The 17,061-nt window shown below is 40.8% G+C and overlaps 1 protein-coding gene across 4 annotated transcripts in view; it reads right to left on the bottom strand.

Annotated features, from left to right (window-relative positions):
- Positions 1-17,061, bottom strand: part of RGS7 (regulator of G-protein signaling 7) — a 600,793-nt gene that overhangs the window by 104,762 nt on the left and 478,970 nt on the right. For all 4 annotated transcript variants that reach the window (XM_019527608.1, XM_019527609.1, XM_019527610.1 and 1 more), the window contains exon 7: positions 1,042-1,106. In XM_019527608.1, the coding sequence (XP_019383153.1) occupies positions 1,042-1,106 (65 nt within the window). The remainder of the gene's footprint in view (positions 1-1,041; positions 1,107-17,061) is intronic.

Raw genomic sequence — 17,061 nt, 5'->3', positions numbered from 1 at the left:
TTTTGATAGGCCTTCATCTCCCAGTACTCAGCTTCTTCTACTATTTGTGTGTTTGCTGCCCTGGCAAGTTCTCTCACTCTCTCCTACTATTGCTTGTTACTGTGCTGTGTTTGGCTTGCCGTGGTCAGACCTGATGAAGAATGCCTTGCATTTGAAAGCTTTTCTAACTCTATGCCAACTACACAGTGGGTGTGTCTACAAGTTCATTAACATGCCTTAGATACTGCACATTTAACTTAGTACTTCCTTAATAAAGTACTAACTAAATGCACAGTATCTAAAGTTACTGCATAGCAGCACAAGCAAATGGTTATTTAATGATGCTTACTGCTCATTAGCCTAATAACACTGTGCAGTAAGTGTCTCATGTAGATATGCTCAGTTGGTCTACACCATCTCTCTTACACTACAACTGCATCTTAAATTCATGGAAAAAGAAAAGAAAAAGTAAAGCTCTTAAATATACCAAAAAGATTATACCTTGTAACTGTGTCTTTACATATCTTTTTCTCCCTAAGTTGAGAGCCAGAAAAATGTGTGTGTGTCAGATTCATGGGTACCTTGTATATAAATAGAATACAATATTCATAGGTAGAAACTTTACACTATGCAGTACAGTTGTTTCCAGGTATTGAAGTATATCTGCCTCAGACAGCAGGGATTTAAGGGCTTGTGAACATTGATGCCAGGAAAAGCAACGGTGAACAGTTAGATAAGAAATGAGATGAAACCAAAAGCCCAAGTTTCAAACAGTGCCCCAAAGATTTAGCAAAAGTTGGGGTTTGCATCTAACTGTTCATCCCACTTCTATCACCTGAAATCTTTACTTCAGCCTCTCCTATGCAACAGCATTTATGGTTTCTAAAAGAAGCCATAGAGTACTAGTTGCTCTTTGTTTAGATACAAGTTAAATTAGATCAATTTATAAACTACGGCTGAAGAGTTTGTGTTCTTCATCTTGAATTTTATTCTACATGCTGCAGGGCTTGAGAAACTCATTGATTTGACATCTCAGTTTGAGGAATGGCCCCAGGTACTTACTGCTTCATAGTCTGCTAGCTCAAGCCGCGCTTTGTTTTGCATTGTTCGCTTGCAGAGGTAAACCGCTGGAATACCAAAAAAATAAAAATAAAAAAAAAATCAATCATTTCTCGCTGTCTCATAAACATCAAACCCCCAGAAACCAGCAAGATTCATCCACTTTTCTTTGAAATAAATTGGTAGTTTATTCCTTCTGTATTCCTTGAAAAAATGCAGACAGTAGAACCTTTACTGCAATGAAGTCAGCCAAAATGATCAACTACATGATTCTAAAACTCACTTTATCTCATAGCCATAATAAACGAAATGTTTGTCTTTTTGTTTGTTTATTAAAAAAGAAAATATAAAAGTATTTTAAAGGAATAATGTTCACAGTATATCTAAAAGAGCAAAGTGGCTTTTCAAGAACATAAAAAAATTATATATATATATTATTTTCCAATTTCAGAGACAACAAACAACAATTAAATGAGAAAAATCACAGTTAAAGGCAACATGAACAACATAAATGATAAATAGGCTCTGAAAGTAACATTCCCTTCAATGAATATCTCAAAGAGAAGACTATGGAAGGCTATAAATGAAAGAAGGGCAGCATGGCTTATGTACAACGGTGAGTCAGAATCTAATCTGATGTAATTCTATGAACTTTAAAAGTGTTGTCCTGGATTCATTATAGTGTAACTGAACAAATGTAATGTTTTTACAAAAGACTAAATATAGAAAAGATGACAGGTCAAAAATAAAATGAATGTGAATTAACCAGTACAGATGTTAGTATTGTTCATTAAAATCATTGCACTAAATGCTTGAGCCTGAATTCTTTATGCATTTGACTTTCCTACTGACTTAAGCTTCATTTGCTCTCATCTTGGGGAAAATTCAATCTTCACTATGAACCTCAGTAGCTCCATAATACAGGGGATCCTTTCCAGGGATGAAGTGAGGCACCTAAATTCTCTGTAACAAGGCAAAGGAGCAATTTTGTGAACACTTTATACTGCTATAGTACTATCCCCTTTCTGGGATGGAGTGGCCTGTTGATTACTGTAGACAAAGATCTACCAACCCTGTCTGTCATCTCTCTGGTCCACAGAAAAAAGATATGGGCCAAATTTCACTGTGGTTTACCCCAGCCCTGAGGAATTTCACTGATTTCCCTGGTACTGCAGCAGAGAACTTAGAGTTCAGAGACTCTTGTAAAAACTGTATTTGTGCTTCCAGACGTTACCTGATGAAAAGAAAAGTAAAAATAAGACTGAAGCCCTATCAAGTTACAACAGCATGCATCCATTCTTCTTTGGGATGACGCACAGTTACTTAAAGGCTCTTCAAAATCCATCCCTAGGTTATACCCATCATGACGTTTAGCAGGCCCAATGATGTTTAGGAAGTGAGGCAACCCTGCAAGTCTCCCTCCAGGAAAAAGAAGTATGACTCCCTCCAGGAGAAGCTGCTTCCTCACACTGAAGGATGATGTATTTGGGGGTGGAGGGGGGGGAGAAATCACAGTAGTCTCTCACAGTAACTGTATTATGCATTTCCCTTAAGCCCCTATTAGACATGATGGAAACATGAAAGCTTCATCTTCTTGGGAACCACTTTGTACCTGACTTACTTCAGACATGGGCTCTCCATCAGTCTGTCAGGCAGCAGTAGCAGACAGTTTTCCCATCCCTTTCTGGAGGGCAGAATGGTTGACAGAGCAATGTCTTCTGAACCCAAGGTCCTCAGTCTTGGGCAAACGGCTCTTTCTCTAGGGTTGGGGCTGCCTCATCATTGCTATAAACCTGGTTAAAGCATCATTTGTTTGCTGCAAAGCTGCTTATTTCCTTGCTGACTTCTAACAATCCACTATAGTTTAAATCTGTGGCAAGTCTCCAGTCACAAACAAATCCATGGAGGCATGAAGCATATTCAGAAAAAATAACACAAGGTTTCTCAGTTTATAATACTTCTATTCTCAGATGATGGGTGTCCAATATATATTCTGAGCTTTGCTTTTTGTTGTCAGCTTAATCAATATGTTTGAAGCAGCTATTGTTTCAGAAACCTAACTTCCAGAGAAGACCATACTAATGAACCCCTTAGTTTGGCAGCCAGCCTTAGACTGTGCCCAATGCAGGATGCTTCAGTAAAAGATCTGAACCTCCCCCTGTTTCTGCCCCCCCCCCCACACTTAACTGCAACACATGAGCAGCCTCCCTTAGGATGACTGAGAGGTAAGGGATTGCCACTGCAACCTTTGCTCACAGCAAAAAGCACTTACCCACACAAACATAAAAGACTAATCCCATTCTGAAATTTACTGACAGCAAGAAAATGATAAGGACTGAAAATTCTCAAGCTTCACAAGTCAGTGGGGTTGCCTCTGTAAATGTGACTTTAAATGAGAAATGGTCGTGAAACCAGGCTTCTGGCGTACCTCTTCTCCAAAAGGAGCATCACATAATCCTGCAGGTATACTTAAATTCTTGTTGATTCTTTCTTTTAGTGTAACAAAAAAAAAAATCTCACTGAAGCCTTAAACTGCAGCAAGAGTCTTATTTTAGAATAAGAAATGGTTAAAGCAAAACAACAAAAGTATATGAGACACAAAACAATCCTCAAAAAAATAGGTAATTTCAGGACTTATATAAGTCATCTGTCCCAAAATGAGATTCTTAAGAGAAATACAGTCTGGAAACCAGAATACTATTTAAGCATAAGGACTTTTGGCCTTCGCTATTTTAAGGGCATTTCAAACTGGAATTAGACTTTTGTATACATAAACATCTGGTATTACACCACACTACCTTATTAATCACTTGTGGCAATGCTTTCCACACCTGTCTTCCTGAAATTTCCATTTCATGCCTTTTTTAGCATACATATTTCTTGGTAAAAGACCTCACAACTGGTTTTGTTATGCCTCAGGTCTTCTATCCAGGACATTAGAAAGCTTCTCCCTTTTAGGAACCTAATGACTGTATCACCTGTGACTTTTTTCTCATTACAATATTTTCTACATACAGGACATGTTTATTGTACAGTTGATTAGCTGCCCAGTAAACATCTCAGCATCTACAAGTGTGCCTCTATTAGGATGGAGTAAACTAATTTACTTTGCAACAGAATACTACTTGTAAATACATGTACTATATATCTTTAAAATTATTATCCTGCTGAAGAGTAAAAAACTTAAGAGTAAAAAAATGTAGATACTGCCCACCTGGCAGGGGCATGAGGGCGCTTCAGTGTGGGGGCTGCCTGCCAGCAAGCCCCACAGTGAAGTACCCTTATGTCCCAGCCAGCCCCTCCACATCATGCTGAGCCAGGGACAGCTGCTGCAGGCTGGCAGATTAACTTCCAGGACCCCCTGCTAGCTGGGGCTGCTGTGCTCAGGTTCCACATGCTGTGCCTTGCAATTAACTCTGGAGCAATAAACTGCACAGTTTATTCAGGTGCTGTAATTGAACATGTAGACACACCCACAAGTGTGGTTAAGGCAGAGTTAAAAGTTTGCACTGCTATGGCCATATGATAGAACTGAATCACCCAGATGATCATGTAATGGTGTACAAGCTCCCAAAAGTGTTAATGGAGAAAAACTTCCCATCTTTCCTCTTGAAACTGCCTGTTGAGCAGCCAAGAGTGGAAGATATGTGGGGCTAGAAAGAAAGCAAATCAGTGGGAGTGTGGCCCAGTGAGATGGACAATGAAATGGCTCTAGGTTCTGGCTTTTGCTTCTGTCTCCAGTGCTGCTCTGCATATTATATTTTACATTCATTGGATAGAATAGATAGGTAATAATGAGGTAACTTCTGTTCCTTAGGAGTTACAGTAGCTTAGCCCATGGCTTGGTGGCTAAAACACTTTGCTGGAAGTGGGAGATATACTTCAAATCCCTTGCATGAAGGGGGTTAAGAACCTGGGTTTCTCATTCTGTAAGCAAGTGTTCAAATCACTAGGCTATTTGGACTAAAAGGTGGAAGAGCCTTCCTTCTCTTCTTCCTCCTCCAAATAGTTGCCAGTTATGGTTTTTTTTCTGATGTATTTTGGGAACTTACACATAATTATATACCTTCCCAATTTATTCTATTCTACCAGTGTATATACATAGCCATAGTGGAGCTTTTCTGTTTGCTGGCCTGTTCACTGGTCCTGCAATCAAAGTCTGGACAAGTTAACAGTTTAATCATTACATTGTTCAGTTTAACCCTTCAAGAGATGTATATATGAGGAACTTCAAGCTTGCTGTCTCTCTCTCCCCATTAAATTTTAAATATATATTATCACAATGACCCATTTTCTGGGTTCAGCTATTTTTCCTTCACTCTTACTATTTAATTGTAGTTTAAAGCTCATGTGAAGGTTCTTCAATTTATTTTTAAAGAGGACCATAGAGATAATTAAGGAGTTTCATGGTATGAATAAGTGAACTAATTATACATAGCATATATGCTTTTCATGGAAAACCCAGTTTTCAGTCTACAAGTTTAAATCTAGTAATTTAAACAAGTTGCTAAGACAGTGTCCTGCCTTTCACTGAATTACATGGCAAAACTTCCACTGATTTCAATGCTACTGGGAGTGGGGCTTTAGAGATTATAGACAGAAGAAGAAAAATAACCCTAGTATCTTTCAGAACCCCAGTCAGGATAAACTTGTAATTCTCAGGCACAACCAGATATTACTATAGCTTAATAGGGACACAAATTATAGGAATGACAGGATTCCACTTCAGCAGGGCTCACATATTATTCAGGCAAAATAGCGGTAAAGTTTATATTAGCAACAGGAACAAATTATGGCCTCAGAGTCAATAGAAATCATACCTACATGCATCATTTCATGAGCAAAAAGAATAGCAACCCAAATGGAAAGTCTATAGAGTTCAAACAGTCTCTGTCTTCAGATACACATGCAGGTAAAAGCGCAATGGGATCTACTGTGCAATTCACACAATCACACTTCCTGCCATGCCACATGTTTGTGGGACTGCACATTAGATCTTATTGTGCCTTATTACCAGTGCAGGGGTAACCCAATCCCAGGCTCCCCCTGCACCAGAAAGACGCAAGCTCTCACAGATAGGTGCCCCATCAGCTGCTCAGGCTTAGAGTCCCCAGCAGTTGTAGGACTTGCATCCCTGGCTGGGCAAGGTGCACCCTTGTGGCTGGGAGCCCTGTCAGCTGATGGGGCTTCCAGCTTCAGGGGAGACCCCACTACATGTGCAAATTAAAGCTTAATAGCAACCAGCTATAAAGTTAGTGTGGTGGCACAGTAGTGGGTACTACTATGCAGAGCCACCCACTTTACTGTGCCAGGCCCAAAACCACACTTTGGGAGTCTCCCCGCGGGAGCCTACAGCTGTCCGTCCCCCTTCCTGGAGAACATCTACAAGCCTGGATTAATGCTGCCACCACTTGGGCACTGGTCTCTGTTAGGGCTCTGTGCAGCCTGGGGTATACAGATTCTGCCAGCCTTGGGGGTGCTTTGCCCACTGGTAATAATTTGTAGTGCTTCTTTCTTCCTGAAGGGTAACTAAGCCAATGTAGCTGGCCCAGTAAAGGGAGCAAAAAGCCTCTCTGTCCCCTCTCCCCTCAGGTATCCACAGAAAAAACAGCCAGTCATGCTGTAACCTGATACCTTTGTTGAACTGGGGTGGGGGGAGGAGGTGAAGAGGAGAGTTGGGGGGGTAGACAAAGAAATTTAAGAGAAAGCACTCTGAGAAATTTTCAGATAAATTGAGTCTTATAAATATGGGCTCAGGGGCCCTTTTAATACATGTCTGAATTAATTAGCCCTAATCTACTAGCTAGTGTTCAGGTATTACTCACAGTAAAATCATCCAGGCATCCTGGAGGTAATTTGCTTGTGTTTTTTTCAAAATGCCCACCGTAGGAAGAGAGAATTTACCTAGCCTGGTCATCTAGGTGACCAGGTTGAACCAAGTAGCAGCATTTGAAAGTGGGGGGAGGGGTAGCTGGATTGATTCAAACAGAGACAGACAGAGGAGGATTTCTTCACAATTAGTACCTATTTTTGGAGTCTAACTTTATAGCTGGTTGGAGCTTTTTATTGTGTGATAAGTACTTTGCAGGTGTAGCTGGTCTCAAGGCACAATTAACCAGTTAATTCCACAATACCAATAACATGTTGAGGGGGGGCATAGACTGTATCTTTAAATGTTTATGAAGGATTAAGAATTACAGTGAAAGATGTCCTGAGGATTACTGCCAATCAACAAACCTGAAGTGAATATTCTGCTTAAACAGCACCAGTGCTTCAACTTTAGTTTATTAATGCTTCTGCAAAGTAAAATCTTCTAAAAGGCTACAGGATGGTCACTTAGCTCAGGTTTTGCTTAATGTTTAAGTGTTTAAAAAAACTCCAATTTTTAAGTGGACATAAAGAGCATTAAACATTCATCATTTAGCAACTGGTCTCTATAATGGAATTTTACATTCTTATAAATACTAATCATGTTTAGCTATTCCAGGCTTCCATGGTTTTGAAGTATTCCATCCTTTCCACAATCATACACCAGTCACATCAATATTATTTTCTCATTCTGACACTTTTAATTTCCATATTAATAAGGAAATAGCCAGCTCCGTTTACTTTATGCAATATAGCCATCTGAAAGTAATTCTGAAAATCATGAATTAGGTTTACAAACTTTAGACTTTTTTTAATTTATATTTATTGAGGATTTAGATTCTAAAAACAGGTAGACTCAGATTTGATTCAGGAGATCCAGAAAAGTTTTTCTACATACATATACAAACATGTTGGCCATGCTACCATGGGTGGATCTAGGATTATGTGAAGTAAGGGAGGGGGATGCAGATGGTGAGGTGCATCATTACATATAACAAAATGTATATCAAATTAAAAAGAAACTAGAAACTTCACTAATAAGCGAGGGGTCTAGGACTGTATTATTCAGTTTAAGATTGGAGCAAAAACAAATATACATTTATTAGACAGTGCATTAATTTGCAATGTTGTATATTATGTATAAAACATAATAAAAAGGTAAACATAATCAAAACATGTTGTTTTATTAGTCCTGCATTCGTTTATATTAAAATGGACATCTCTTTTTTCAAAATCTAGCATTGTTGAGCATCTTGACATACACCAATGCTTCACTGAAAGTTACTTCCACACCTGACTTAAAGTTTTTTGCTAGAGTTAAAATTAGTCTGTATGGTTATGAAATAGGAGCTACATTATCAGGACCAGCTGACAGCAGAATTGCAGAAGAAAGGTTAAACTTTGAGACAATTAAAAAGGAGAGAAAGTCATTAATACCTGTGGAATGAAGAGTTCAGAAGGAATTGGGTAGATTACAATGATCCATGAAGTCAATTGATTTTTGTCACTGCTGCCTGAATAGAAAAGCTGTTGCCACCGCCAAGCAGTTGGTTTTAAACTTTGGGAAGTGGGATACAACTGCAGCACTGCCCAAATCCACTCTACATTCTGCCATAGTGGTCCAGTGATGTGGGAAGCTGCTTCTCACACATACCCTGCTAGCCAATTTCATAAGGGCTACTGCACCAAAAATATTGGCTTCTAAGATAAAGCTCTCTAGGACTAGCAGAGGAACATTTTCCATGCGGGTCTCTTGAGCACAGAGAGCCCTTGCAATGATGCTTTGTATGCTTCAGCTCTCTATATCAAAATTAAGCAAGCTTCAGGTCATAATACAGCCTACTGTTGAAATCAGACTCATATCAAGCCATTTACATGACAGGGGTTGGTCCTGCTGAGTGAATTATGTAGCTCTTCACAGCAATATAAAGGGTTTGAACACACAGAATCTAGAGTTGAAGAAAAAACATCTTGTAGATGACAAAGTCCATCTCCCTCCTAATGCAAGATTCTCCCCTAAAGCATGCTGGGCTTTTGTTCTGTCCAGTCTAAAATTACATATTTTTCTTTGATGGATAGGTTGCCAATTTCTGTAGCAACTAGTTGCCTTTAAAAAAAAACAAACTACATAATGATTACTGTTCAAGCACAACAACCTTGTCTCTACAGGATGCCCTAGTTGCAGAAAGGGACAGTAAGAACCAGTAGATACTTCATGCTTTAGTGAAGTGTGCAGTGTAGACAACTGAGCTAGTTTTATATGACCTAGGTTGGATTCCAGAAGCTGTCCAGCTGTGGCAGCATGGAGCTCCATGCAGGCTAATGTGAGTCAGAAGATCAAGGTGACATACTTGGATCTGCCTCTGGCTTTCTGTCTGACCTTGAGAAATCACTGAACTTTGTGCCTTCCTGTCCACAGTAGTAAAGGGGAAGAATGATATTTATCTTTATAAAATGTTTTGCACACTATTCAAAGGAAGTAGATTATTTGAAATATATTATCCATAACCTAGATGCAATAGAGTAAAAATATGAAAGCTGCATTTGATAGGAAAGGGAATATTTTTCTCCTTTTTAGTGTGGAACTAGTTCACCAAGAAAAGTGTTATAGCTTAGTTGTACACAAGTAGGCAGGTGAAAACACTAACATATGCAAGCACACACTGACAACCAAAATTGCCACATCAGGGAGACAGATTAGATGACCCAAGAGGTTGTATTCTCAGCTCTGATTTCTTTGAATTCAAACTGCATTCACTCAGAAGAATCCACCCCTTCCATATAAAACGATTATTAAATCTACTAGTTCAAATTCCGCTAGAAACATGTTGATTCCTGTTTTACCCTGAAGCCTAGCAAATGGGAGAAGGTGCATGGGTAGGGGACTTCCATTAAAGTCCTAGAGAACTTCACTGTTGGAACAACAGCTGCAAAGACCCAGTTGATTTTAAATGTTGTAACACTGAGAAAGAGGCAACTTGTTACAAAAGGACAGAAAATCCCCAGCGTACACAATGAAAATGCACGTTTTTTTACAAGATATTTGCAGCAGACCTGTGCATTTCTTTTCATTGCACTAGCACCAAATTTAAGAAACACACTTCTATATACATCTGAAAAATTCTATCCAAGAATATTCATGAAATACTTGTCATTCTGCCCTAACTGACTGGTTCATATTTATGAACTGACTTGTAGAAATGCTGAGCAAATTAAGTTTCTCCTGAATTAAGAAAACTCATGACTTCACTGGGGACTCTCAAATCCAATTTGCATATGATTTTGTTAGTTGCCTTGAGACTCTTGCTGAGCATTTCGCGTTTACTCCATGAGTGTCTCCTTGCTAAATTATTTAGTGGAAAAGAATGCAGCCAAATAGGCCGTACAGACAGATACTTTTAAGGTAACAGGTTGTAACAAGTGGGCATCCCACCCACTTGCAAGTGTTGGCCTGCCCACTTGCTTCTGGGATAACCACCTGCCTTCCTCACGTGCCACACCTTGATGATAATGATTATGAGATGTCACTAAGGTGGGAGGCTGCCCATTTACCTGCCCTGTTGACAAGGGCCTATGTACATGGCTCTGACCACCCATTACCGTGTCCCATACCTCATAGATAGTCCTCCAGTGCCTCACACTGGAACCTCAGCTCCAGAGTCTGATATGAGACTCTCACTTCCCTCTGGAGCTCATAGTCCCAGTGCCTTGCAGATGTTCCATGGCCTGACATTTAGCCTACTTATCTGGCCTACCACCTAGCCACTCACTCACTTGGGCTCCCAGCCCAGTTCCCCTCAGGGCTTCCAGCCCCTCTCAACTCAGGGCTCAAAGCCTCCTTCTGGGCCCCAGGCCTCCACTCTGGGCTTCAAGCCCATACTACAGGGATCAGGGCTCCAAGCCCCATCCCTTTGCCCTCCCTAGGCCATAATCCCTTTGCCCAGTGAGCTCTACTCATAGCTCCCCAGGGCTGCACCACCCTGAAGCCTCACTGTCAGCTCCCTAGTGCAGACTCAGAACTCAAGTGTGAGTCTGGGTGCTGCCACAGGTCCCTCCACATGACCTGGTCCCTGCCTCAGCACTCACAGGGAGTCTGGGCTCCTTCTGCTCAGTCTTACTACCCACCAAGGATGTGGGGGCTGGGGTTAGCAGGCACCCCATTCTCACCTTTTACTGGAGAGGTGACTGGCCTGACATTTGCAGGGACCAACCTGCCACAGCCAGCCCCACTAGGCCATCCTTCCTCAGCAGGGTGCAGTTTTCTGTCATACCCAGGACAAAGAACCTGCTGCCATCCCCGTAGATCCTCCCTTACATCCAAGGTGTACTGAGCAGCAGCTCAGCTGGCAGTGTCTCTCTGGTTGCTGGCAGCAGACTGCTGCCTTTGCTGTTCAGGGCCCCTATTCTTATAGGGCACATCTGGGCCCTGCTCCCAATCAGGCAGTTATGCCCAATTGGGATTGCAGCCAGCTGCAGACTGCCTTGCTGCTGCTCAGGCCCCTGCAAGTAACAGAGCACACCCAGTATTCTGTTACACAGGTCAAATAGTCAGTCAGGTGTCTTAAGCTAGGTTTCATATAAATACGGGTAAATAGTATCATAGGAAAGTAGGGTTGGAATCCTAGTCCAGACCCCTGCCCAATGCAGGATCATCCCTGACTAGACAATCCCAGTCAAGTGTCTGTCCAAACTGCTCTTGAAAATTTTCAGGGATAGAGAGTCCACTGCTTCTTTAGGTAGCCTGTTCCAATGCTTCATCACCCCCATAGTCATAAAATTTCTTCTAATCTCCAACATAAACTTCCTCTACTACAGTTTGAGGCTATTTCTCCTAGTCCCATCTGCTATGGCCATAGAAAATAATCTACCTCCAACCTCGCTATAATCACCCTTCAGGTGTTTGAAGACTTATCAAATCCCCTCTCAGTCCTGTCTTCCCAAAACTAAATAACCCTTGCTCTTTTGGCCTTTCCTTATAAATTATGCATTTATGCAATAATCATTATTGCCCTCCACTAAACTATCTCCAATCTGTTTACATCCTTCTTGGAGTGTGGGGCCTTCAGCTGGACACAGTACCTCAGATAAGGCTTCATCAATGCTGAATAGAGTAGGAAAATCACTTCCCTCGATTTGTAAGAGACACTCCTGTTAGCACAGCTTAGTATAGTTTTAGCCTTTTTTGCCACAAAAGCACACTATTACTTCATATCATCTTATGGTCTACTATAATCCCTAGGTCCTTCTCTGCAGTACTGCAGCCTAGCCACTGATTTCCAGTTGGTATTTGTTCATGCAATTATTCTGTCCTAAGTGCAACCGCTGCACTTGTCTGATCTGAATTTCATCTGGTTGATTACAGACCGTTTTTCCAGTCTATCCAGGTAATTCTGGATCCTAGCCCTACTCTCCAGAGTGTGTGCAACTCCATGCAACTTGTTGTTATCTACAAATTTGCTAAGCATGCACTCGGTCCCTTCATCTAAAACACGGTACCTCTTCCCAACCACAAGTTGAGCAATTAATGACTACTTATTGAGCACAACGATCCAACCAGTTTTATGTCCATCTTACAGTACTTGTACCCTACATTCTAAATGGATTCCCATAAGGCTTGCCAGTTTCTTTCTGATTTCTATGACTTACAGCTGTTGAAGTTTTGGTTTGTATGAAGAACATGTGAAGAACCTTGTAAGTACCTTATATGTAACTTATGCCTGCAGTCAACTCCCTTTATGTACATTTACATGTGTAGAAGGAGGAGCTGGAGGGTGTGGTATATTCCCCACTTGAATTCTCAAAGAAAGAGTATTATAATGAAAACAAAAAAGACGTTTTTTCCTTGTTCTCCTATTTCGTAAAGGATCTCTGACAGCTGAAGCTAAAACTGAATTTTACATATCAGAATAGAACGGGGATTCTTTCCTTATTTTACTGCAACTCAATCTGGATAAGAAATGTGTACATTTATGTACTGGCTATAAAAGCATACAGGCTGTCCTTATTCTAAACCAAACAAGGAACTTATATTTTTGAGAGGAGCAATTCATCCTTTCCTTTTAAATGCTCTAATTTCCTAGGATGTATGTATTTGATTAATGACTCAATTTTTTTTTGTTCTAAGTTACTGCACATGTCTGAATCCTCAAAATGCTTCCCTGCTCTCATCGTTTGAATATTTATAATTTCTATGTTTACACTACTATCTTGTCCTCAAGGTTTTTAGATATTTAAGACTATTGAGGAAGGGCTAGACTAGGCTAGGGAGGCAGGGAAAAAAGGAGTGAGCAGCTGGGAGTCTAGGGTGGAGTTTGTGGGAGAAGTGAGGGATCTGGGTTGGGGTGAGGAAGCCCAAGGGCCAGGAACCAGGTCAGGAAGCCTGTGTACTGAGTGCTGGTGGGCGCAAGCTGTGTATGGACATCTCCCAGAATCCACAATGGGGACTGGGGACACCTGTCCCACCTGGATCTGCCACAGATCAAAGGTGAGGAGGGGATGGATGAAGGGCAGGATCACTTGGGGCCAAGCACACGCACACACACACGCACCTGATCGCATTGCAGCATCCCTTCTCCTTGTTGCCAAAGCCCTGTGCCCCACCAAGTGCCAGCACCTGCAGCAGCACTGTGGTGAGGTGGTGGTTGCAGCTCTGCCCCCCACCCCACCGTAGCATAGCCCTACCAGGCCCTGTGCACACATGGCACAGCAGCTTGCAGCTACTGCTCCCTCACTCTGCCTGCCCTGCCCTTCTGCTGCTACTTGCAGTTCACTATAGCTCTGAGGGCCCTGATCCTTCCTTCAGTAGAGTGCCCCCGCTACCCCCACCCCACATAGGGACATTCATAGAATCATAGAAATTAGGGTTGGAAGTGACCTTAGGAGGTCATCTAGTCCAACCCCCTGCTCAAAGCAGGACCATCCCCAAATGGATCATCTCAGCCAAAGCTTTGTCTAGCCAGGGTTTGAAAACCTCCAAGGATGGAGCTTTCACCACCTCTCTGGACAACCTGTTCCAGTGTTTTACTACCTTCCTAGTGAGAAAATTCTTTCTAATATCTAAACTAAACTTCCCTTGCATAAACATAGAAAAATACAGTGCTACAGGTTCTCCCTTCCTCCCCACCCCGCCAAGCTGCTTCCTGCCTGCAGCTGACAGCTCAAAGCAGCCAAGTGTGAGAAAGTTCTAGGGTGCCTCTGTGCAAGAGATTGGAGGGAGTGGGCATGATGGGATGCCAGCAGACTGCAACCTAATTTGAGTCACCACATCTCGTACAAAAGTTCAATAGCCTAAATCAATTAAGTCTGACACTACATCCAAACAGGTCTATTATTTTTAAACCAGTCTATGTAAGCTAAACTTCTGTTTGGTTATGGTTTTAGACCAGTTTCCAGTTAGTAGTACCAGTTTATGTATAATGGTTCTTTCTGGCCTATATGACTCATGCAGAATTTCTCATAGTGTGCTACTGCTTAAAGGTTTTATCAGCATTTTACTTGGGCCCTAAGTTAAGAAAACATTTCAACACATATACAACTCCCACTCAAGTCAAGCACATGCCTAAAAATCCATGAGTCACAATATCTTTGCTTCCTCACTGGTGAGTAACCACTGCCGTCCAAAGTATATACAAGAAAGAATACATTATATCCCACCAACTCATTGTATATTCTTGACTCATTCCTTCACCAGTTTTGAAGTTAAACACTGATCTACCTATGTACATTGTTTTGCAGTTAAACACTGACCTACCTATGAACATTGTGATCATTGTTAAATGCATACTCATTCCAAGACACAGATCCTGAATATCCTGAACGAATATAGCTTACACTGTTTAAAAAGGTTCTTCAGTCCAAACTAAAAGAGAAAGTGAAACCAAACAGAAAATATTTCTCACCAAGTGAAAACTCCAGGAAATTATGAGCACATGAAAATGTGCTGTTTATAGTCTTTTGCAATCTTACCTGGAGAGATCATTCCTTCAACATAATTTTGTATAGTTATATTATTAGCAAAGTTATTCTAGGTGCTGCTTCCTAAAACTGTACCCAATTCTCTCAGAAAAACAATATGTGCAATGTTCACCTCCAAATCAAGATTTTTTCCCCCTTTTTTCTTTTGGTGGGTGGGAGGGTGGGGGTGGAGAGATTCATAGCTGGAATTCTCTAAATGAGAAAGAGAGTATAGCACAAATACATAGATGGAGTCTCTATATGACTGAAGAAGGGTATTTGTGCCCAAAAGCTTGCAAAGAACATTCTTCCAACTATTTAGTTGGTCTAATAAAAGATATCACATCTATCCCAAGACCCTTGTCTGCCTATGTCCTTAGACCAACACGGCTACAACAAACAACCCCATATGGATTTTGACCCTTTCATTCTTAGTCTGAATTCTGCTTATAGCATAAAAGTTGGATCAGTACTTTAATCTGTCAGTTCAAATTTCTGATTCTCAGATTCTCTTTTTTTTACTGATAAGTATAAAAAGGTCTATTTGCCACAAGTACTTTTGAATGAAAATAAAACATGCAACATTCGAAGGACAGCTAAAGGTTACAACTTGTACCAACTGCTAAGTAAAGCCTGGCATTCAGGCTGTCCTTCGCTTGTTCTGTCAAGCAAATTGTCAGCTTGATCAGAACTTTGTGCAGATATATTTTATCTTTTTCATCATGAACCTGTTTTCCAACCTAATTGTCCATGTTTTTTTTTCTATTTTCCCTTTGAACTGGATTTTATCAAGATGCAAGAATAAAATGTTTTTCTGCATGAAGGGAAGTTATGTTGAATGACATTTTAAATTATTTTTTTCGATACTACTAATAGCATTCTTCATCGGGTTTAAGATTTAGCTCACTAGAAATAAAAATTAGCCGCATGCTGTTTAGTTGATTATTTTTCTCATCCTCCAACCCTATATTGTCATATGTCTGCTAAATCCCACTGATCTCCCAAAAGCAAATAATGCCTTAATATAATTCTGACATTTTGTATCTCATCATATCTATTTTTCCCCTTTTTCAACTACAGTGGAATTCTGAAAATCAACTTCTTCTTCAGCTCTTAACCAAGCAGCTTTCTAGTTCCATCCATTTCTGTGGACATATCATCTACTTCATCATCAGCTGTTTCACTACCTATACCAAACCAGCCATAATTTGGCTCCGAACTGCCAGCATATTGCCTACTTAGCAAAAGCCCTCTCAAGCAAGTCACCATAGTTCCATTGTTCATCACCTCTGTTGGCAGAAAAACTAGTTTGTTTGTTTGTTGCTTGTTTGTTTTAACTTAAAAATGCATTTCTTTCTCCTAGGTGTTCAGCTCAGGTACTTTTGTCAACTATCACCCCAAAATATTGTCCTATCTATATCAGTCACTATCTCAGTTCATTTTGTGAAGCTCTTCTGCATATCTTCCTTTCTTCTTGGCCTGGACTACTGAAATATATTTGTTTATGACTTGTATAAATCCTGAATTCAATTGTGCTTTTTAAAGACATACTTGCTAATTTGATCTGTTGATTTGTTGTTTGCTTTTCAAATTTGAAGATAACCATGATATCACTGGTTGGTTTGGTTTCTGTGAGCATGAGAGTGGCTGATCAGGCCAATTTGTACTTTAAACTGTCTGTGGCACACTGAGCAAGAGATGCAACTTTGGGTTGCTTGATTAACAGCAGATGTGCTGATGTGAGATTTATGCTGTTTGTGCTTCTGCTCTGCCTCAGAAGTTCTCCTCCACTCGTAGCTCCAGTATGGATGAGGCTTCGCCACGTGGAATGATCATGAGCAAGATCTTCTGAAGAGTTTGGGTCAATGTTGAAATATTTCAAGGATAACTTAAGGGAGTCCTTGAAATGTTTCTTCTAGCTTCCGAGAGACTGTTTTCCTTCCTTTTAGCTTGCTATAGCAGATCTTTGGCAGTTGTTCATCTGACATCCTGGTGACATGGCCCATCCATCTCATATGTGAATTCAGCAACAGAGCATGGATTTCATAGATTTCATAGACATTAGGGCTGGAAGGGACCTTGGAAGATCATCGAGTCCAGCCCCCCGCCCAAAGAGCAGGAAGTCAGCTGGGGTCATAGGATCCCAGCAAGATAAGCATTCAATTTGCTCTTGAAGGTGTTCAATGTAGGTGCTTGAACCAC

Source organism: Gavialis gangeticus, unplaced genomic scaffold (genome assembly GCF_001723915.1).
Source record: "Gavialis gangeticus isolate Ggan-Ray unplaced genomic scaffold, GavGan_comp1, whole genome shotgun sequence".
NCBI lineage: Eukaryota > Metazoa > Chordata > Crocodylia > Gavialidae > Gavialis > Gavialis gangeticus.
Note: the sequence above shows the minus strand (reverse complement) of the source record. Positions and strands in the feature narration are given on the sequence as shown.